The sequence below is a fragment of the Diceros bicornis genome, chromosome 2 (assembly GCF_020826845.1).
Source record: "Diceros bicornis minor isolate mBicDic1 chromosome 2, mDicBic1.mat.cur, whole genome shotgun sequence".
Classification (NCBI taxonomy): domain Eukaryota; kingdom Metazoa; phylum Chordata; class Mammalia; order Perissodactyla; family Rhinocerotidae; genus Diceros; species Diceros bicornis.
In genome coordinates, this window is record NC_080741.1 from 39,003,143 (window position 1) to 39,024,317 (window position 21,175).

Consider the following 21,175-nt stretch of genomic DNA (forward strand, 5'->3'; position numbering starts at 1 on the left):
CGCGTTACCGGTAATTTTGAGTTTAATCCTATGTGGTACTTCAGTTGTATACTTTAGTTTGCATGAGTTTAAACTGCAAATTGCTCTTTAGCTCTACAGTAGTAGATAATTCTCTATAAAATTAACCTGGAAAAATCTTATTAGGTTTACTTTATTCCTTTTATGCAAACTTCAAATGGTTACGTTATAATCACTCAAAATATTTTTGGAAAATCATGAAGGGATTAATAATTTGGACTTTTATGTTCTAATGTTTGAAAAAAATTTAAACAAGATATTTGAAAAGCTGTCATGGAGAATACACTATGCATAATTTATATCAGAGTAAGAAATATTCTTGCTCTGAATAATATTTACATTATTGATTAGAACAAGCTCCTTTGACCACTCTTTGCTTATGTGATGGATGTGTTTTTCCTAAATATGTCCTGCTTTAAAAAACAAATAAGCCAGCATTCTGAAGAAATGTAAATTAAATTTCAAAAATAATGTTTGAATAGCTCTCTCATAGCTATAATGACACTTTAAACTTAGAAGTTCCAAAACTAGAAAAGCTAAGATTCTCATTTCCACCTCTCTTCCTAAGATACCTGCAAATTTTAAAAACTTTTCTTTAATAACATGATTATTTTTGGTCAACTTGAACTGAAACATAAATTTGATTTTTAAAGAAGGTCTTCCTAATGTTCTAAATTTGAATTTATGCTTCTACTAACCAAACTCTCTCCGGTTCTGTTTTATAATTTAAAAATTTATGACTGCATATTTTATTCAGTGACCCTTTGATCTGTCCCTGAATTACAGTGATTTATGTAGAGCTGTACTACATATTCATTCTCTAACACATTGATTCATTTATTCATTCAATCAAATGCCTCCCATAAGCCAGGCACAGTTCTAAGCACTAAGGATTAAGTATTTAAAAAACAAAGTCCTGGGGGCTGGCCCGGTGGCACAAGCGGTTAAGTGTTCGCCATCTGCAGTGGCGGCCCAGGGTTCGCTGGTTCGGATCCTGGGCACGCACCGACGCACCACTTGTTAAGCCATGCTGTAGTGGCATCCCATATAAAGTAGAGGAAGATGGGTACAGATGTTAGCCCAGGGCCAGTCTTCCTCAGCAAAAAAGAGGAGAATTGGCAGATGTTAGCTCAGGGCTGGTCCTCCTCACAAAAAATAAATAAATAAAAAAACAAATAAATAAATAACAAAGTCCTGGGTCTGGCCTGTTGGCGTAGTGGTTAAGTTCGTGTGCTCTTCTTTGGTGGCCTAGTGTCCTTGGGTTCAGATCTTGGACACGGACCTACACACAGCTCATCAAGCTGTGCTGTGGTGGTGTCCCAAATACAAAAGAGAGGAGGATTGGCACATATGTTAGCTCAGCAACAATCTTTGTCAAGCAAAAAGAGGAAAATTGAAGATTGGCAACAGGTGTTAGCTCAGAGCCACTCTTCCTCACCAAAACAAAACACAAAAAACCAAGTCCCTACCAACGTGGAGCTTACATTCTTGCTCTGGTTAGTATCCTCAAATCTTACTCTAAATGGTTTCCTTCTTAAAGAAAAATTTAGTCTAAAGCAAATTCACCTTATGCTTGTGAGTCAAAAATTTCACATTCTCAGATCATTTTATTTCCAAATGAACAGTTATAGACTATTAGCAACAAATACAAGAAATATATCTGTAAACTTTAGCAGTAAGCAAATCACTTCATTTGCTAGAGTTTATCAGATTACAGAGCTTAGGGATATTAGGAGAGAGTTAATTAGCATTGATACAGTCAGCATTTGTATTTAAGTTAATATCCTAATTTCACTTGCTACATAAAAAATGATATAACATCTAAGTACTGGTTAAAAATGTCAGGATGCTTAAAAATTCCTGGAGAACTGTTGTCGTTTACAGTGATCGGCAACTATTCACGGTAATATTATAACACTTTACAGTATAATAAGTAATTGAAGTGTACTGTGACTGTGATACACTGAAATGTTTAATTTCTCTACTGTAAATGGCCTCTTCTCTGTAAAGTACAAGTTTACTTTTTTCCCTTAGTGTTCTGATTTTAAAATGTCATATTTGCACTTCCGGATTGTTTGTTATGTTTTATTACATTTTAATTTTGGTGGAAAATATTTACATTGATCTTAGATATGATGCGATGCTGGTTTTTTATTCTTCATGATGAGGTTTGAGGGCTTCTAGCCCACTGTGCACTACGTAAGCAGAGACAGTCTGAATCACATCTCTGCAAAGATGTGAATAGGCTATTCGATACCTGTGGGTTAGTGGGCAAATGTACAAACTTGGAGTCAAAAGGATCACTAAGAGATGGTTTCTTTATCTGTAAAAGAGGTGAAAAGTATTTGGCCTCCTACATCAAGGTTTTATTGTAAGGATTCAACAAGATAATAATATCACTTTGCAAAAATTATATGCAGTTCTAGAAGCTATAACTGGTATTATTTCCGTTTTCTGTGTCTGCTCACCAACATTATTATAATTTACGTATATGTATTTAAGGGAAGGATGCATCTCATCAAGATGTGAATTATACACTTAAACTACCCCTTTGTTTTCAAAGTGCTATTTGCTTATTTTGGAGCTATATGGAAACGATGAGATTCCCAATTACTGGTCACCCATATTAAACAACAGACCCTGTGAAGTGGCTTCCCCATGGCTGAATGCATAATGAAGCCAGTAAAGATAGAAAACCCACTGGGCTTCAGAAGTAATACATCAGACGTGACAGAGACACTTTAATAAGAGTCTTAAATTACAACTGCTTCTAAACCCAGGACAAACATTTTAGCTCTTCCTCTGGGGAAGAACCCAAGCCCGTCATTCACTGAGTTCTGTGGCGTGCAGTGACGATTGTGGGAAATTAACAAGGAAGTGGAGCCCTTTCCTGTAATAATACAAAATGATTAAGAGGACCTAAAAAAAATCAATGGACTAATCAATAGTGTGTAAGCTTGGAGCATTTTCTCCATGCTAATCAGTCATTAAGTTGTTTAAACTAAATATCTCCAGTTTCCCCAATTACTGAACTGATTTACAAGACGTGGTCAAAGGTGTCAGAGTCTCCTGAAGCGAGATTCCAGAGCATTTGTCATTGGAGAAAGATGGAAATAATTTATAGATGATCCTCTCACTATGGATTCAGAAGGTTCTTGAAAGGGAGGTGTTCTCCTACTTTCCAGACACTAGTGAATGAATGTGGTACTCCCAAATTCTAAACATGTATATTTGTTTGCTAACATGGGTGGGAACTTGACTGAATTCAGGAGTGATGGAGGTCAAAAAAACTAAAAACATCTATACACTATATATGTTCAGGCCTTTAAAAATTTTTTGACTTCATCCGTGGTGAGAAGCATGCAGCAGATAGGACTTCAAATTCAAAATAACAAAAGGTATTCTCATACCTGTGAAGTGACATGTTATTACTACCTGTATATTGCCAGCAATTCTAGTATCAAAACCACGTGTAAACTTTTTTTTTTAAGTTGAATGCCACTGTGGGGGAGAAACAACACTAAGAAATAACTTGAAACGGGGAAAAATCTTTTTTTATTGATATGTTTTACTTTGCTGGCAGACCAGAGCAAAGGTTTTGTGAACATTTAAAAGATGAAAAAGGTGAAGAATCCCAGAAGCGGTTTATCTTGAAGCGAGATAACTCTAGTATTGATAAAGAAGACAATCAGGTTGGTTCTCAAGTTTGAGAGTGGCTGACATTGTTGTTTTTGAAGGTGGGCTGACTGATGTTCTTGTCGTTCTTCTGTTGTCCCTTCTCCCTCTCCCAACTCTTCCCTGCCTCCAATATACTACTGTCCTTGCTCCAACCTCCCTGCCCCCTTGCCTCCCCTTTGGCATTCGATGGGTAGCAAAAAGAAACCATGTCCTGATTGCTTCAGCCATGGCTCTGTGTTGGGCTGCATGGGTGGTGCTTGGCGCAGTTCTTGCTGCATGTGGGGGATTGGGATGCCGCAGGCTCCGAGCTGTTGGGAAAAGCTTTGTCAGTCGCATTTCCAGATGTCTGTGTAACTATGGCAGTCGTTCCACTCCCTACAGCTTTGTCCTTCAGTTGTGCACAAATTGAGCTGGACTGTCAATACGGACCGATGATCAACTGGTGTACTGTAAAGAACAAACCTTGTTATGGTGAGGACAGGTGGATTTTGCAACTATCCTAAAATAAGTCTTCACAGGAAAGAATCGAGTTCATGTTTTAGTCTCCCACCCCTTCTCCTTCCTGTGTTTTATTGTCCATGTAAATTGTCTGCTTGTTTTGCATGAACTGTGGCAGAACTTTCTCATTATGTGTATTTTGCTTGTGACAAAACAATGTTTTCTAGAGTAGCCTTATTCACGGTACTTTGATGAGGATGGAGAGACTTTTCTAAATCTCTTCTCCAGGTGGGGGTGTGGGATCCAGGGTGATGAGGAAGAAAATTGAGTAAATGACAAAAGAAAACAAATTTTAAATGATGATAAGAACAGTAGAAAGTTACGTAAATGCCATTACAATTACACTTTGTGTTTCTGACAATCAAAATAGATTTTTTGAAAATGACTTTGCTTTAGAATTCTTAAAGGTAAGACAATATGCATCTCACTCAAGTTATCATTTTAATTACTTTTAGTGAGTCGCTGTAAGCCAGTATGTGCATCTCTGACGCACTTTTTTTTTAAACCTGTTCGTCATTTGTATCTCATTTCCTCCCACCACCACCACCACCAAGCTACACCATGGCTCCCGTTGACTCTGAAACATGTGCCTGTGTCGTGTACTTAGTGGGTGTTTGTTGAATGGATGGATGAACGTGGTTAGTGCAGAGCATTTTGTGAGGAATGGCAAGAATAAGATGGGAGGGTCGTTGAGATGCGGGAAGTGGTTGAGAAGAAAGGCTGAAGAAGAGCAGTCCTCATGCTGGGTTCTTTGAATTGTTCCTTTAGATTTCCCGATATTGACTCTAATCGACAAACAGGGGTTTCAAATTTAGTTTCTACTTTCTATGCCAGATACAGGTCACAGGATCAGTCATTGAGTGAATAAAAACACAAAACACAAATTAGAATGTAGAGAAATAGAGTCCACATCTTCCTTTCTGCCCATTGCTATATTCCCTTGCTCTGTTTCTCCACTACCCAAGTTTTCGAAGCCATTGCTTCTCTTAGGCACCTTGAACTAGTTACATCCTCTTTTTTTCACCAGCATTCTGCCTCCTTCTGAGAAGTCAAAATCACACAGGTTAACAAAGGATCCAGAGCCACTAGTGACCCACACATAGCTGAACGGCTGAACACCTGAAGCACATCCAGGTGCTTTCATTCTGGAAACATCTGTGCTACTTGCATCCAGTGAGGAAGCAACCAGGAGTGGCAAACATCTGCCATTGCATGTCATGCACACGCACCACACATGTGCCCCACCAAGGCCGCCTTAGTGACCAGAGGGAGTGAGACATTTCCTGCTCCATTTGTTTAAGTGAACATTTATTATTCTCAGCTGACACTTGCTTAACTGCAGATTTCTAACAGCTCGATTTGGATAACCCTCCTGATTTCTTTTTTCTGTTCAGCAAAACAGAATGCATCCATTTAGAGATGACAGACGAAGTAAATCAATTGAAGAGAGAGAAGAGGAATATCAGAGAGTGAGGGAGAGAATATTTGCACACGATGTGAGTAGTTGTTTTAATTGCCTCTTTAGTGCGGTCTTTCCATCAGCAGTAAGGCTGCCTCATTTCCCAGACAGTGAGCTGGCAGGGACTAAGGAAGCTGGAGCCAGGGAACAAATTGAACTGCAGCAAACTAGAGGTGTTTCTGGAAGAGGACCTGCTTCGGGGAAGTGATGGAAAAGTAGCCAAGTGTTTGCGTATGTTCCTAGGGTATAAGCTGTGGGCGAATAGAGATATAATTTTGGTCAGTGAAATAGACCTTAAGTACAGAAGAAGGTTGCCAGATTTGAAGAAATACCTTCATGTCCATATTAGCCAGTGGATACCACATTGTAAGTCTTTTAATACCAACATTTTGCAGAGGAAAGAATTACAAAAAAGAAAGAAAAATCTGTCGATCTCACTCACACAGACACACACACACACAGAATTTTCTGCATTCTTAGCAAGTATGAGCATTTTATTATACCACAGTTAAATAGTAATACTCATTTCCCCCCTCAATTCCAGATCAAATTAGTTCTATGAACAATTTGTAAGGGAATAATCATAAAACAATTTCTTTTCTTCAAATCCCAACAAAGAAGATGTGGTTGGGATTTTTTTATCCTTTTACCCACTGTGGCCAAAATAAAATGCAATTAAATTAAATAAAAATTAAAAGGTGGAAAAAAGAAAGTTGGATTTAAATGCAAGAAAATGAAAAGACCAAGCTATTGTCATAGCTTTTCCTTTCCATGAAATCATTTCACAGCCGTCTAGAATGTTGTGGATTCTTCCCTCTGCAGAGGAGGGGTGTGAGCTCCTTTGTGTACATGCTCGGTGGCCAATGCTTCTGGCTTGAATAAGTCAGGTGGGGCGTCTGACGTCCTGTTGTGATTTGCTCCTGGAGACTATTACAAAGCCAGCCTAGAGACCTAGGCTTCAGTGCTTAGCATGGAGGAGGACCGCTGTCCTTAGAGGTTTCAAGCATAAGCCAGTTTTCCTGATCCTCCGGTTCGTGCTGGATCCCTTAATCTGAAGCTGCAGAGGAAACGACACTCTGAACTTCTTTCACATTTATACGGGTTTCTCTTGTATCTTCTAGATCTTCTCTGCCTTTCTTGGATACGTTAAAATAGAATTTTGATGATTGAATAATCTGACCCAGAGCTCTGGAGTTAGGAGAGTGTGAGAGAGGAAGAGGGAGGTAGCCATAGTTGGATGATGTCCAGGTACAATTCTGGAAGATTCTGTGTGTGTGGGCTACTTAGATTTTTATTGTGATCAGAATTATTGACAGAACATAGCACAGCCTGACACATGGTAGGTCTTGAATTGTGTTTGCTGGACACAGGAGTGGAGTGATAAGAAGATCTATCCTAGTCGTGGTAGTGTAAGGGTGCCTACTGTGGACTGGAGGTAGTGTGATCCTGTCTGATGACCTTCACGGAGAGAAATTTTTCTGAAAGCTAAGTTTTTTTATTCTCTCTCTGTCTCTCTTACACATATACACACATTTTCCCTCTTACTATGTTTCTGGAAAGTCATATAATTTATGAATGAGTTATGTTGAAAAGCAAATACTAACCACTCAGATAATATACAAATAACATTATCGTTTTTATTCCAAAGTTATGCCACGTTGCCAGACACTCAAGAGCTAGGTGACAGAAAGTAACATCACTGATGCCCGCCTGTGATGAGGATGACACTCGTGCCGCTGAACTTCATTTGTGGATTCTCATGTCCCTAGAGAGGTCATCAATGGAAGAAGGGGTCAGCAAGACTTCCTTTACACGTTGCGTTTCCTACATCCCTATTAAGGAGATTCATAGTAAGGGACCTGGGTCCCACGTTAAAGATTGAAAGCAAGTGTTGCTGTTTAAAGCCTCTATGGCTACATGCTGTATTAACATTTTTTAAAAAGACAAATGTGAGAAAGCTTAAATGCTAAGCTATTGTCATAGCCTTTCTATTCCATGAAATCAGTTGGCAGCCTTCCTTAAAATGCTGTGACTTCTTCTCTCTGCAGGAGGAGAGGTGTGAGCTCTTTTGATAGGCTCTGTGGTGGCCAACACTTCCGGCTTTACGAACTCAAGTGGGGCACTGGCCTGTTCCTGACACTACTTTTTATCTGATCTCCTAGGGCAGGATTTTTTTAATTGGCATCTGTACCCAGCATACACTCATAGAAGGGCTTCAGAGATTAAATAAAATTCCTGATATCATCTGCAAAATATTATGTTTGCGAGCATATGTGCATTTTTCTAAAGAAAAGATCTCTAGTGTTTATCATATTGGTGTAAGTTTTCATGACCCTTAATAGGCTAAGAGCCAGTTTCCTAGAGGGAGAAAAAAATGCCCAGTCTGATAGCTCTGTAGAGATAATGCAGTCGTACCACTGGTGTCCCCTGCTTTATCTATTTATTGCTGCATAACAAATTATCCCAAAATTTGGTAGCTTAAAAGAATAGCAAAAATACTTCTTATCTCATGGTTTCCAGGGGTCAGGAATCTGGGAGGGGCTGAGCTGAGTGATTCTGGCTCAAGGTCTTTCATGTTACAGTCAAGCTGTCAATTGGGGCTGCAGTTACCTTGAAGGCTTGGCGACGTGATTATCTGCTTCCAAATTCACTCACAGGTCTTGGCAGGTCTCGGTTCCTTGTTGGCTATAGGCTAGAGATCTCAGTTCCCAATATATGAGCCTATCCGTAGGATGTTGAGTGTCTTCAGACATGGAAGTTAGCTTCCCCCAGAGCAAGTGATTCAAGAGAGAAAGAGAGAGGACCCAAGATAGAAGCCAGAGTCTTTTATAAGCTAATCTTGAGAGTGAGGTACCTTCCCTTCTGCTGTATTCTGTCGGACACAGAGACCAGCCCGGATACAGTGTGGGAGGTATCACACAACGTTGTGAATGACAAGAGGTGGGGATCATTGGAGGCCACCTCATAGTAACAGGATATTACTATATCCTCTATTAACACAAACTTAAGCAAGTAACAGTAATATGAACTTTCTTGAATACTTACAGTAACAAATCTTCCTTACCACTTACATAAAGACAGGACACTTTAGGGAAATTTCATCTATGCAATTTTAGATTCCCAAATTGTTGAGGTACATAAGAAAATAATTACGGTATATTAAGTCAATTATAAAACAAATACAAAGAATCCAGCATAAGGAAAGTAAATTACAGACTTCTAATCTTTTTCTTAGCTGGTCTTCAATTTAGTGTCTTCATAATTTAAAATCTGAGATAATAAAATCAGCTTTCCTTGCCAATTATTAAGTAGTGGAGTCATTCAAACAGGTTCAAATATTGATATACTTAAGTAGAATTTTTTTTCTGTTTGAAGTTACAATGAAGAGTTATAGAGAAATACTTCCTGGTATTTACACTTCAGCAAAATCCAAATTTATTTTGAAATTTGAAGTGTTCTTGAATATATTACAAATATTTCTTGGTGTCTAAGGGGTATGTGTGCGTGTTTGGGTGTGCTTTTGCATGTAGGTGCACAATCAAAATATTCAGATTATTTGGGATTTTCTAGAAAAAAATTTCAAATATAGTTTGAGCATTTCGGTATCTTGAGACAAGAAAAATTTTTTTATTATTTGAGAACTAAATTATTGTAAGTCAGTGCAGACAATTTAGTTCTCAAGTAATAAATAATTGCATTGTTGTAGTTAGAAATATTTAAAATATAACTTTTGTTTCCTTTGGCAAGAATTTCAACTTATTTTGTAATCAATCCTATGCAATGTTGCTAGCATTAGGGAGGTTAAGTTGATAAAGCAATATATTTAAGAAAGACATGTTTTGCCTGGAGGGTAATTTCTGAAGGATATTTGTGTATGAATAGAGACTCGGGGAGGAGCTGGTCTGTGGTCTCCTTTGCATGAACTGGGATGCCTCTTCAGTGAGAACCGACCACAAGGGCATGCGATGCCACCTGACTGGGGGTGGGATGTGGAAGAGAATTCTGTATTCTGTTAGGCAAAATCATTTTTCTCCTTTAAAAGAAAAACATGAGCCCTTTATATCTGAGAATGCATATAAGTGACAGCCTTGAATGCTGCACTTAATTACCACGACAATTTTATCTTTCTCTGCTATTAAAATTTGCAAGTTATTAATACTACTTTTTTAAAAAGTTTATTTTCATCAGCTACTGAATCACAGCCTATAACCTTCTCTGTCTTATTTATGAAAATGTGGTGGAAGGATGATGAGATGATTTTTTAGAAACTTTCCATAAAAATCAGAAAAATACTGTTGAGATTTATTTTGGGGAAAGTTATCCTTGACTTGAAGGTGCCTTATTTTTTAATTCAAAGAGTTTGGGCTGCTTAACTTTCCCCAAAATACTTTCCCCAAAATACTATTAGATTAGCAAGTCTGAAGAGGTCAGTAGGTCCTGGACCAACTCCTTCAAAGTAGTAGAGTCTCGGTCATTTCAATCCCCGGCCAGGACATTATAAGTGTAATTGACCTCTTTCCAACCATGAGAGCTGAGAAGTAACAAAGTATTGAATTCATAATGTATCTGAGACAATCTCTCTTTCTTTCACAAACCATGACGTTGAAAGCTGGTAGAAAAAGCAAACCGATGGAAATAAAGACAGTAGGATATTTTGTTTACTGTAAACAGAATTTCATAGGAATAATGTCAGTGGCACATCATTTCTATTTGTTTCCCTTTATAAAATTAAATGTCAAAAAGAAAAAGATATTTTCCGAAAAGCTTTTTTCTTAATGGGCTGTTTTTGCTTTCTGTTAAATAAGGTTTTGGCACATTTGATCCTCAGAATGCATGTTAAATGCACAGAGGTTAAAAGGAATGGTTCTAGAGATGCCCTTACTGAAATGTTCAGACCCCTGAGGAAGACAGTATGCCCAAATTCAGCCCTTTGGCTGAGTGGAAGGAAATGATTTCTCTAGTAAAATGGAAAGAGAAACCAATATCCTATTTGCCTCTCTGAGCAGTGGTTATGTTAGCAGCATCTCTTAATTCAAGGATTCAGTATTGAAAGGTCATTATTATTTCTTTAGCTTTATTTTATCTTAAAATGGACCTGTTAAATCTCTATTTATCCCTTTATTTATCCCTTTAACAGGTCACTTATTCATCATTTAGAAAATCTACACACATAAGGTGTATATATTTATGTTTAGAAATTTAGTAAGTAGGAAATGGTTTTACATTAATTCCTAAACATAGTCACCATATTACAGGACCATTGCACCATATTTTGTTTAGACTTCTCTTTTTCCATTTGTTAAAATTTAATTTGATCTGCCTTTCCCCAGCATGAAATGATAATGGAATTTTTATCTTCCCTACGTTGTGTATTAAACACAAGATAGAGGAGAAATGAATGCGAGGGAAAAGGAAACAAAGAAGCAAGTCATTCGTTTTCTGTGTGAAAAACTAAGAAATGTTAGATGAAGCTTGACATCTTCTTTTCTAATTAGCTTCATTTTGTTCTCACTTGTCTTCTGCCCATACTCCCTTCTTAAGATTGATTGATGGCATCTCTTCAATTTTGAGAGTCTTGCAGTCAATCTGTTTATTTGTGAGAGTTTATCATTGCCAGATAATAATCGCGGGATTGTGGCTCTACGGCTGTCCCAGCCTCGGGTGGATGGTGCCAGGATTGCATGCTCTGCCTTGCTTTGAACCCATCCTTTTGCCTCTTGGTGTCTGCATCTCTGCAGCCCCAGAGGAAACTGCTGGCTCAGAATCCAGCGGTCACACGTTTCTCCAGCAGTTACATTCACAATGTCTCGCTTTTTCTGACCTTGATGCTGAACGGGCTAAATCTATTTGAAACCTGGAGATGCCCTGATGGAAAAGTACTGTGTGCTGCATGAGAATGGTTGACGCTTCTAACTCTAACCTATTTTTTCCTTTTTAATTTCCATTTTTTCTAAAAACAGCACATAGTTTTCTTAATTCTTTTCCTCTTGGAGGGGAAAAGCAGTTTTAAAATCAGACAAGGATTTGGGATCCCTCAGCATATCCAGAACGTCTGATACAATGCCTTTTTTTTATTTTTCAGTCAGTTTGCTCCCAGGAAAGCCTTTTTGTGGAAAACAGGTAAAAATGAAATTTGCTTTTTCATGTCTTTAGAGAAACGAAGTCTGTCATGTGTGTCCTGTATATTCATAGATATATATCCCATATATAAGTGTGTGCTTGAATATATGTATAAATAAATACATATATCTATGTGTACACACTTATATGCACATACATATATGTTATTTAGCATGTCTAAAAACTATTTAATTTGGGGAAAAACTTCTCTCAGTTACTTCCAAACATAAGTTTAAACATTTTCCTTATTTAAAGTCTCAACTTCTGGTCCTTCCAAAGGTGTAATCCGTGTTACCGTCACCAGGCATTAAAAAGTGTAAATGTTGAGACCACACAGGAACTTGCAGTTTCATTGGATTATTGAATAGCTGCGAAAAGGACTTGTATTATTTGGTATTATCAACCACTTTCTGTGCCTCATAATTATATATAGCTATACAAATAATAATTTGAATATTATTTTAAGTTTCTCATTCTAAACAATCTATTAGTCTTCATAAAAGGCCTAATTGGGAAATCCTATCTAAAATAGTCTAGATTTACTAACTCTGGTGTTAGTAGGGGGAGGTGGCGGTTGTGAAATAAATGGGTTATAAAATTTATACAAAGTCTTGAGCATAAGAGCAGAAATTTTTTAAATTTAATATACACCTTTTTGAAATGGTTCTAAACTGGCATAGATATTCAAATGCTCCATTGATTTAATTGCAGATTTTCAAGGGGGAATTAAGGAATTCCATATTAGCTGTACTAATCGCATTTAAGATGCATCAAAATGGGCCACTTGGAATGGAAATATGGTATCTCTTAAAAAAGCGGTAGTTAATTTTATTTCAGGTGTCGGCTTAATGGGTGCCCCTATAAAATTGATTAAAATGGAGGCTGTTTGATTAAATTCCAGTACTTAGAGAAAATTTAAACTAGGCATTAGAGATGACTGGTTAAAAAAAATGCCATTATTCATATTAGCAGTTAGAAATCTTCAAGTAACTAAACCCCTCAATTGAATAACCTCTTTTAGAAGAAGGGATGAAAGTAGAAAACAAGTCCATATAAGGCATTCAAAAACAACCTCAAAAATCCATACAGATTTAGACAAATATTCCTTATTTACAGTAAAATTAAGAATTCATGAGCATCAACATCTTCCGGCTGATTCTGAAGCATTCCAAATTTCTATGTCCTTACCGAAAAGATCAAGTGAACGTTTATAATTCAGTTTAGTGGGAAACCTTATTCCCTAATCATCTAGCCAATTATTTTTCCCTATTTTACTCCCTAATTTTATTCATTTACTCAGGTTTTGTAAAAAAGACTGCTAATACACTTAAGCATTCCTTGTATGCACATTGGATTACATTCATCAATACAGTAGTTGGTCACATCCATGCATTGCATATATGAACAAGTCTTGATGTTCCCAAAAAGGAAAAATCTAATTGGAGTGGATTCTCTACAAAAATAAATATATTTCTTGGATACCTGCCTTTGGAATGCCAATATTTCACTATCCCCAAGAAACAGGGAATAACTTTAATATTACTCAAAGAAAAAAAATCACAGCGAGTATTTAATTAAATATCTATTATATCTATGTCAATTTCTTTTAATCTCTTCTCCTCTTCCATTCCCTCTATTTCCTCTTCCCTTCCTTCTCCCTTATCTAGCATCAGTGCCTGAATTCTAGGGTAGGGAAAAATTATGCTGCCATTAATTTATTATGGTGAAATTCAACATCATGCAAATTAAACATGGTGTATGGGGTTGATTTGGAAGACAGGTGTGCTGTAGTGGAGTACACATCCATTTAACATAGGGCATTTAGTACCTTTAGGTTTGTATCATAAAAATCATGTTTTTCATTTCCAGTAGGCTCTTGGAAGACAATAACATATGCAATGAGACCTATAAGAAAAGACAGCTCTTTCGGTTGGTATGGTTTACTTTTTTAAACTGTGTTTTCAGATTATGTGGCAGAATCAATGTTAAATATAAGTGTATTAGTGTAAAATATCTCTGTTCATGAAATAAAATATGTTCACTTATATCTTTATAAAGCTTGTCACAGAGCTAGTGTTGAAGCCATGTTGGATAATGTGAGAGACAGGACTGGGAAATCATTGTTTTGTATACAATCCTTTAGTAATCTTCCTCTGATTTTCTGTTTTTTCCTCAAAGGCTAACTTTGACAGCACACTGATTTAACATTCCCAAATCAACTTTTGTGAATTACACTGAGTTAAAATTTCTCTGACAGGTTGCAATTGTATATACCTTCCCAACACTGGAAAACAAATCAATGATAACTCTATTTGAGTTGTTGATTTTTAGCTACTACTATCCATCATAATATTTCAAACATTTTTTTTTTCAAGTACAGATTTTATTTCTAAAGGAAGATATGGGAATTCTTCCAATTGTAATAAACTGATTAAATCAACATCTGTGTGGGATAAGGGTACTGGATAAGTGCGTGTGTATATATACGTATATGATATATATATAAAGTTGTAAACTAGGCTAGAAGCTTCCTGAAAGCTGAGGGACCACACCCATTTTCTTACCACTGTATTAAATGTATCTCTAGCATCCATTCTAGGGCAAAGGATACATAGTGCTCTATATATATACTCAATACCTAATACATATATTAATATGTTAGTGCTTTTATGAATATTGGGATTCACTTCTTTTGTAGAAAAGGCAAAACAAACAAACAAAAACTCTTGCCCACTTAGAAGAAAGAAAATACCAAGAGAAGTAAATGGATTGTATGCTTAGAAAGGGTCTTTTTGCAGTAAATCTGAACTTAGGACCTCATCATTAGAAAAGTTAGAGTAATTTGTTCCCTTTACACTTTGGCAGAAACAAAAATCAACAGCTTTTTTTTTTTTTTTAACTTCCTTCACTTTTCTGGGTTGAACTACATGGTCTATTGCCTTGCTCTTGTATCATTAGACAATTTTCACACTTGAAGATTAAGAAAATAAACTTGCTTTATTCTGGAGAATGCCCTGAAAAGAACTAGAATTTACCAGTACTCCTGCACTCACACACCGTGACCTGGTTTGTTTAGGCAAGTTAGGTAAAATATGGGTTCTTGCCCCCTATAGGCTAATTAGTTTTACATAGTCCCAAATCTGGTTCCTAACCAGAGTTCTCATCTGCTCAGGTCAGCCATTCTAACTACGGATGCCATCACCCACCCCAATCACCAAGCATAGAAACTCGGGAAAATGATTTAGCACAAAGCCATCCACACAATGGTAAAAGCAATTCAAAGTGTACATTATACCTAACTTGGGCAAAAAAATGCCATGTTCAGATATGAAAGAAAATAAATGTATGTTATTGCATAAAATAAAAGTCATGTTATTCAGCACAGAAACGGAAGTTAGAGTATATGTTTTATGACTACTCTGGGATCAAATTCTATATTACAAGAGGGCCAACTCCTCTTGGTGGCCAGACATCTCATTACCATTATCTTTCTGGTTTCCAGTAGGAGGGGACCAGGACTGAAATCAGGAGGGATGGGAAGGCACTTGTGCATATGTTTTCTATGATGCCCGTGATTCCACACCCAAATAGATCTGAAATTCAATTCTGGACCTCACCTGGCCAGTGTTAAGGTGAATAATCAATAGATAGAGCATTATAAAATATTGTTTCGATGTGTAAATATCTAGAGATCATAAATTAGAATTAGTGGCATTATTTTGAATCTTATTAATGCCAGTTCTCTAAAGCAGTAACTTAAATTCCCTCTTTTAAAATGCACAGATCTTGACGTGGGATGATGATTGGAGCTGGTGGAGTAGAGGTAGAAGTTAAGAAAATCTTAGGTTGCCTTATTGGCCAGGGATGTGGCACAAGTCTAGAGGAACTAGCCAGTTGCTCTAGGAATAGCTCTGCCAGAGTGAAGGGTGCAAAATACAGTACACCAGTTTGCACCCAGGAATAGTGGCGGACACCTCCTTTACAGAGGCCCAGCTGCACTGTCATTTAGAGGAAGTCTTGATTCCTCCCATGGAGGTACGGAGTTCATGGGGAGAGGGATAATTGAAGCAGAATTAGTGATGATCACCCCCATATGGAGAGCTGCCTTGTAATGCATCCTGCATGCTGAGACTAAGGACCACTCCAAACCTTTTCCTATAATAAATATTCCAAATTAGCTACAAATGAGATTATTGTGACATCCCTGGTGCGTTCACAGTTGCTAAATAATGATTTAGCCAGACATTGTCAAAGATGGGTCAAATTAATCAGAATTATATGGGAAAAGAATGAAGTTGAATTTGGAGATTGAAAGGGAAACATCCAAGGATGGATCACCACACTCTTGAAAAGGCTAATTTTTCTCACCCTACCTCCTCTGGCTTTCTTGAATTTCAAAGGTGTTTAAGAACTAAAGTCACCTGGCCATTGGTGAGTGATACGTCTTCCTTGCAACCTGGTCTTTTTTTAGACGCTCCTTATTTCTAAAACCAGCCATTGCTGAGGTACTGAGAACAGAGAGAATGATTGTAAGGAAACATTGACGGAGGACAGCAGGGCACTGAGTGCATTTTGTTTTGTGCGTTTTCTGTTCCACTTCTGCCCCTTACTTTACAAAGTTCCCCTCACAGATTATTTCATTTTTTTTATCTCTTTGGTCCATTTACCTTCTTAAGTTCTCATGAAATAAAAGAAAAAGTTTAGTTAAGTAAAGTTGAAGCAAAACCTAAAATTTTCTGTGTACCTTCTGTACAGTTTGGTTGTTGGGCATTTCAATCAGAAATGCATACTCCTGGCATCTCAATAGTCCATTATTGTCTTGAGAAGAATATTTATTGACAAAGCTACTGTTCACATCTGTGAGATTGGATCAAGACTTGAGTGTGTCACGTTGCATAACGATTTGGAATTAGGAGTTATACCTATTGCCCATGATCTCTGTCCTCTTTACTTATTTATAATCCATGAGAATCTTAGAGTATTTTAATGATGCACCGTTTCCAACTGCAGAAAAAGCTTTGAAAATATTAACCAAGTTACTCTTTAAGCAGATTGGAAACCAATGAAAATGCAAATTTCATCAACTTTCTGTATCAAACATGCAATTTTGCACACTGCTTAGAGAGACTTTGGAATCTTCAAAATTCACTTCTGGCTGTTGGATCACTTCCAATACATTCACTCTTTTTTTCTATTTGAATTTTGAACAAATGTGGTCTTTCACCTATGGAGCTTTTATTGTTATTTCCATTGATCCCTTTGGAAAGTTTCATGTCAGTGTAGTGTTTACACTGTTGTTATTATCACAAGCTTTTCTATGTGAAAAAGATTAAAGGGTTCTTTCCTCTGCCCGTGAAGGTTAAACTCACCGGGCAAAATTCTCACCATAGGTTAACAAAGTCATTTCTGTGATTTCTGTGTTATCTGTCAAAGCTTTAATGAATTCTGATCTATATCTCATAAATTTAGAAGATAATTGAATAAACAGCTTCTCTGGAACTGTGTACATTTTTCCATGGTCCGATTATTTAATGCTAAAGGAAGAGACAAAACTCTTCTTCAGTGGGAGTTGCTTTCAGGATCATTCAAGATCATAATTGTTTCCAAACATTGATTTATTGTTGATTTGGGTCAGGAGAATTTATCCCCCTCTCCTCTCCACAAAAGAAGTTAACAATTATGTTTTATACCATGTTTTTCTAGTTGTTTCTCCTTCACTGGCAGAGGAATTGTGTGACATTTCTAGGTTTGGTTTTTCTGTTTATAACATGAGTTTTACGTGTGATGTGTTATCTGTCTGTACATCACCGAGATATTTGTGGCATTGTTTGTGCAGAACAGGTTTAATGGAAAGGGTTGACTAGAGGATCTTGTGTAGACAACTCTTCCAAGAAAGGTCCCATTCTATGTCCGTACTGCTTATGGAGTGTAACATTGTACCTGTGCATCTTTCTGATGGCGGTGCTCCAGGGGCAACAGAGATGGCTCAGGGAGAACATCTGGGAGTCGGCAGAGCAGCTCAGAGAATGAACTCAAGTGGTCCGACCACCAAAGGGCCTGGAGCAGCACAGACTCTGATAGCTCCAACCGCAATCTCAAGCCTGCCATGACCAAGACGGCGAGTTTTGGGGGCATCACGGTGCTGACCAGGGGTGACAGCACGTCCAGTACCAGGAGTACCGGGAAGCTGTCCAAAGCAGGTAGTTAGTACTGAATGCGTTTATGTCCTGTGATATTTTCTGGATTCCACCCAAGCTGTCCAATCACCATTCCATCTGACTTCGAGTTAACTAATGATGATGATATTAATTACTGAGATAGAGGGGAAGTCAGACGGTGCAATTTAAATACCAATGCTGCCTCTTGCTAGCTGTGTGCCTAAGTCCAATTATTAACCCTCTCTAATCTTCAGTTTCCTTATCTATAAAATGTAGGTTATAATAGAATATTACTCTAACCCCCTCAGCAGACCACTGTAAGTTTAATTTTGATCATTTATATAAAAACGGCTACCAAGGCACCTGCACATGGCAACTGTCTAACAAAGGTTAACTACTTTTTTTAATTTAATACTATGATTTATTCCTTATAACCGTATTATAATATAATTATAAAATTAATAGTTTCAGTTCTTGTTTTGGCATACTGTTTGTATGATCCTGGGCAAGTTATTTAACCTATTTGTGTCTCAGTTACCTCATCTGAGAAATGGAAGTAACAATAGTACCTATATTGCAAGGTTATTGTTAAGACTAAGAGTTAATATACACAAAGCAATTCAAATAATGCCTGGCAAGTTATTAGCCCTCAATAAGCACTAGTTCTGGTTTATTTTTATTATCACCATTTAATGTTTTCGTCCCTGCTTTGCAGATAAGGAAAGTGAGCCTCAGTAAGGTGTACAGTTTCCAAGTAGCCAGGTTCATGCATTACTCTTTTCCTGTTTTTTCTTCTTAGTGAATAGTGATCTTCTGAGGTAGGTAGTTCAAGTTTGCATGGACAGTCTTTGGGAGGTGCATGATGATGAGAGATCCAAGAGAACCAGTAACTTGAAACAACTTTATACTGATGGAAGCATCAACACCATGGGGTTCATATGAGTCTGCAAAATATCCCTCGTGGTCTGCCATTACTGACTCTTCTGTCTCCCAAGAATCCCTCACCATTGTTTTCAAATGTTCAAAATTAAAATACCTCATAAAATCCCAGGAAGGTGACAGCTGACCATTCAGTAGCATTCCATGAACTTATTTTTGTGGTTTTCGTATGGAATTATTTTTGTTTGGTTTTGATTTTGCTTCAGAAGTTCAGAGGCCCTGACTTTCAGCTAGGGTGGGGGTTGCGAGTTGTGACTCCATGACATGGCCTGGGTGTCAGCGTATACTGGTGGTGCCTTCATGGCCTGGTGTTGCAGGTGAGTAGGAGGCCAGGGCCAAGGATGGTGAATGGACAACACCAACCAGAGGTTAGACATGGGCTGTCTTAGACTGTGAATACTTTCCCAACCAAGCTTCACACTCGTGCTAAGGGGAAGTCTTTGTGAAATCTGGGCTCATTATGCTAATGGTTTAACATAATTATGTGTTGACAAAATGCCTCCTAAGAAATTATCTCATGTTTTCCTACATAGGCAGAAAATTAATAGCATTTAGTCACAGCCACCACTTTATATATACATATATATCTTGCTTCTTGGAAAGATTCAGGCTCACACTGCCTTCTGTCATTTTTATTCACCAATTGGTGAATTCTTGATTTCTAACTCTAATTAATTGCTCTTATATCCCACTATTGCAGCAAATGAAGTCAAGAAAATCCACTGAGGTGCACTTGAGCTCTTGTAAACTAAGAAAGGTTAAATAGTTTTAAATCTTAAAATGCAGCAACCAAGTACCTTAAATGGTGCACTTAAAAATTCCAACACACCAAAAGAGCTCTTAAGATTTTTAAATTAATCCTCATTCTCCATACACCAACCCCCAATCGCTTCCAAATCAAAGCTCTTTGGAAACATTTAAAACACTTTCAGAATGCTAAAATGCCGTGTTTTTTGAAGAATGATTAGAAATTGTAAGTGCTTCAGACTTTTTTTTTCTTTTAATCTAAGCGTCTCCAGTTGAAGGCTTGTCAAGGTGCAGGAATGGAAAGCAAAAAAAAGAAAAAAAATTTAAAGGAGATCAAGATAAGATGTCAAAACAAACTTACAATTTCCCAAGATGGTTTTATGAAGCAAAGCTGTCAGTTTTGCTGTCGTGGAGCTTCAGAACTGCACAAGTTTCCAATTTTTTATTTCATGTTCCCAGTGGAATTGCAAACTTTTTTTTGACCTTTCAAAAACCAAGTCTGTAGTTGTGACATTTAAGTTACTCTTCTCCTCCTCTAATTACATAGGTTCTAGCTTTAAATAGATAACAATGAGACCTTTTTCCAGGTGAGAAACATGTTTTCCTACATTTTGGAAAAAGCATATTACTGAAGTCTGACTGTACAAGCACGTTCTCTTGAGGCCTGTGCTTTCTCTTATTGTATCCTCCACATTGGGCACAGTAATGGTCACCTAACAGATGTCCCCTGACACACGCCTGTGGAGATAGATGACGTCATTCCATCCTCCTTGGGAAGAAGACTTGAATGGTGCTTACACTGCAACCTCAGCTGTTTCAGGGTAGTGGCAATGTGGTTGAAAAATAAGAGTACGACACCTATTTCTTTCCACACTGCCCAGACTGCATTGTTATACTATCATCTCTCCCTCTTGATCTCCAGAGCAGGGCTTCTCAACTGTAGCTGCATCAGAATCACCTGAGGGACTTGTTAAAGCACAGATCGCTTGTTCTCAAACCACACTTGGAGAACAACTGCTCTGGAGAATTCAGACGTCCTTCTGTTACTGAACCAAAGTGGGTTCACTTCCTGGCGAGTTAAAATCAGACTCTCCACCAGAAGTAGTTGTCACACAAAGTAGAGCTTATTTGCAGCAAATAGGAGACCACGTGGAGTCATTTCCAAAGTCCTGGCTGTCCCCGAGCATAGGACCTTTTGTTACCGCACAAAGGGCACGATCCGATCGCTGCAAGACAAAAGCCAGTCGTCAAGAGGCAAGATGGTGGAAAAGAAAGGGCAATTTATTACAGCTTGCTAGCAAGGGGGAAGATGGCTGACTAATGTCTCAAAGAACCATCATAAGGGGGCACAAAATCTTACAGCAGTTATATAGGCCATTGGGTTATAGGGGAGAGGGAGAGGAATGTTCACCTTCTGGTGTTACACACTGGGAGAGCCACACCAGATCTTTCAGTTTTCATTGAGGATGGCTATCAGCATAGACTCTCTGTCTGGGGGTCATCACATTCCTAAGGAACTCAAAAGAAGAAAGTTATCATCTTATCACAGCTGGGAGGT

General features: G+C 37.7%; 1 protein-coding gene across 14 annotated transcripts in view; it reads left to right on the forward strand.

Annotated features, from left to right (window-relative positions):
- ARPP21 (cAMP regulated phosphoprotein 21) overlaps window positions 1-21,175 on the forward strand; it is a 110,196-nt gene that overhangs the window by 22,609 nt on the left and 66,412 nt on the right. For 3 of the 14 annotated variants that reach the window (XM_058549323.1, XM_058549332.1, XM_058549351.1), the window contains exons 8-10: window positions 3,602-3,710; window positions 11,736-11,773; window positions 17,744-17,973. In XM_058549323.1, coding sequence (XP_058405306.1) covers window positions 3,602-3,710; window positions 11,736-11,773; window positions 17,744-17,973 — 377 coding nt within the window. Of the gene's footprint in view, window positions 1-3,601; window positions 3,711-5,588; window positions 5,691-11,735; window positions 11,774-13,642; window positions 13,703-17,743; window positions 17,977-21,175 lie in introns of all 14 variants that reach the window. The other 11 variants (XM_058549255.1, XM_058549300.1, XM_058549265.1 and 8 more) reach the window with 10 other exon arrangements.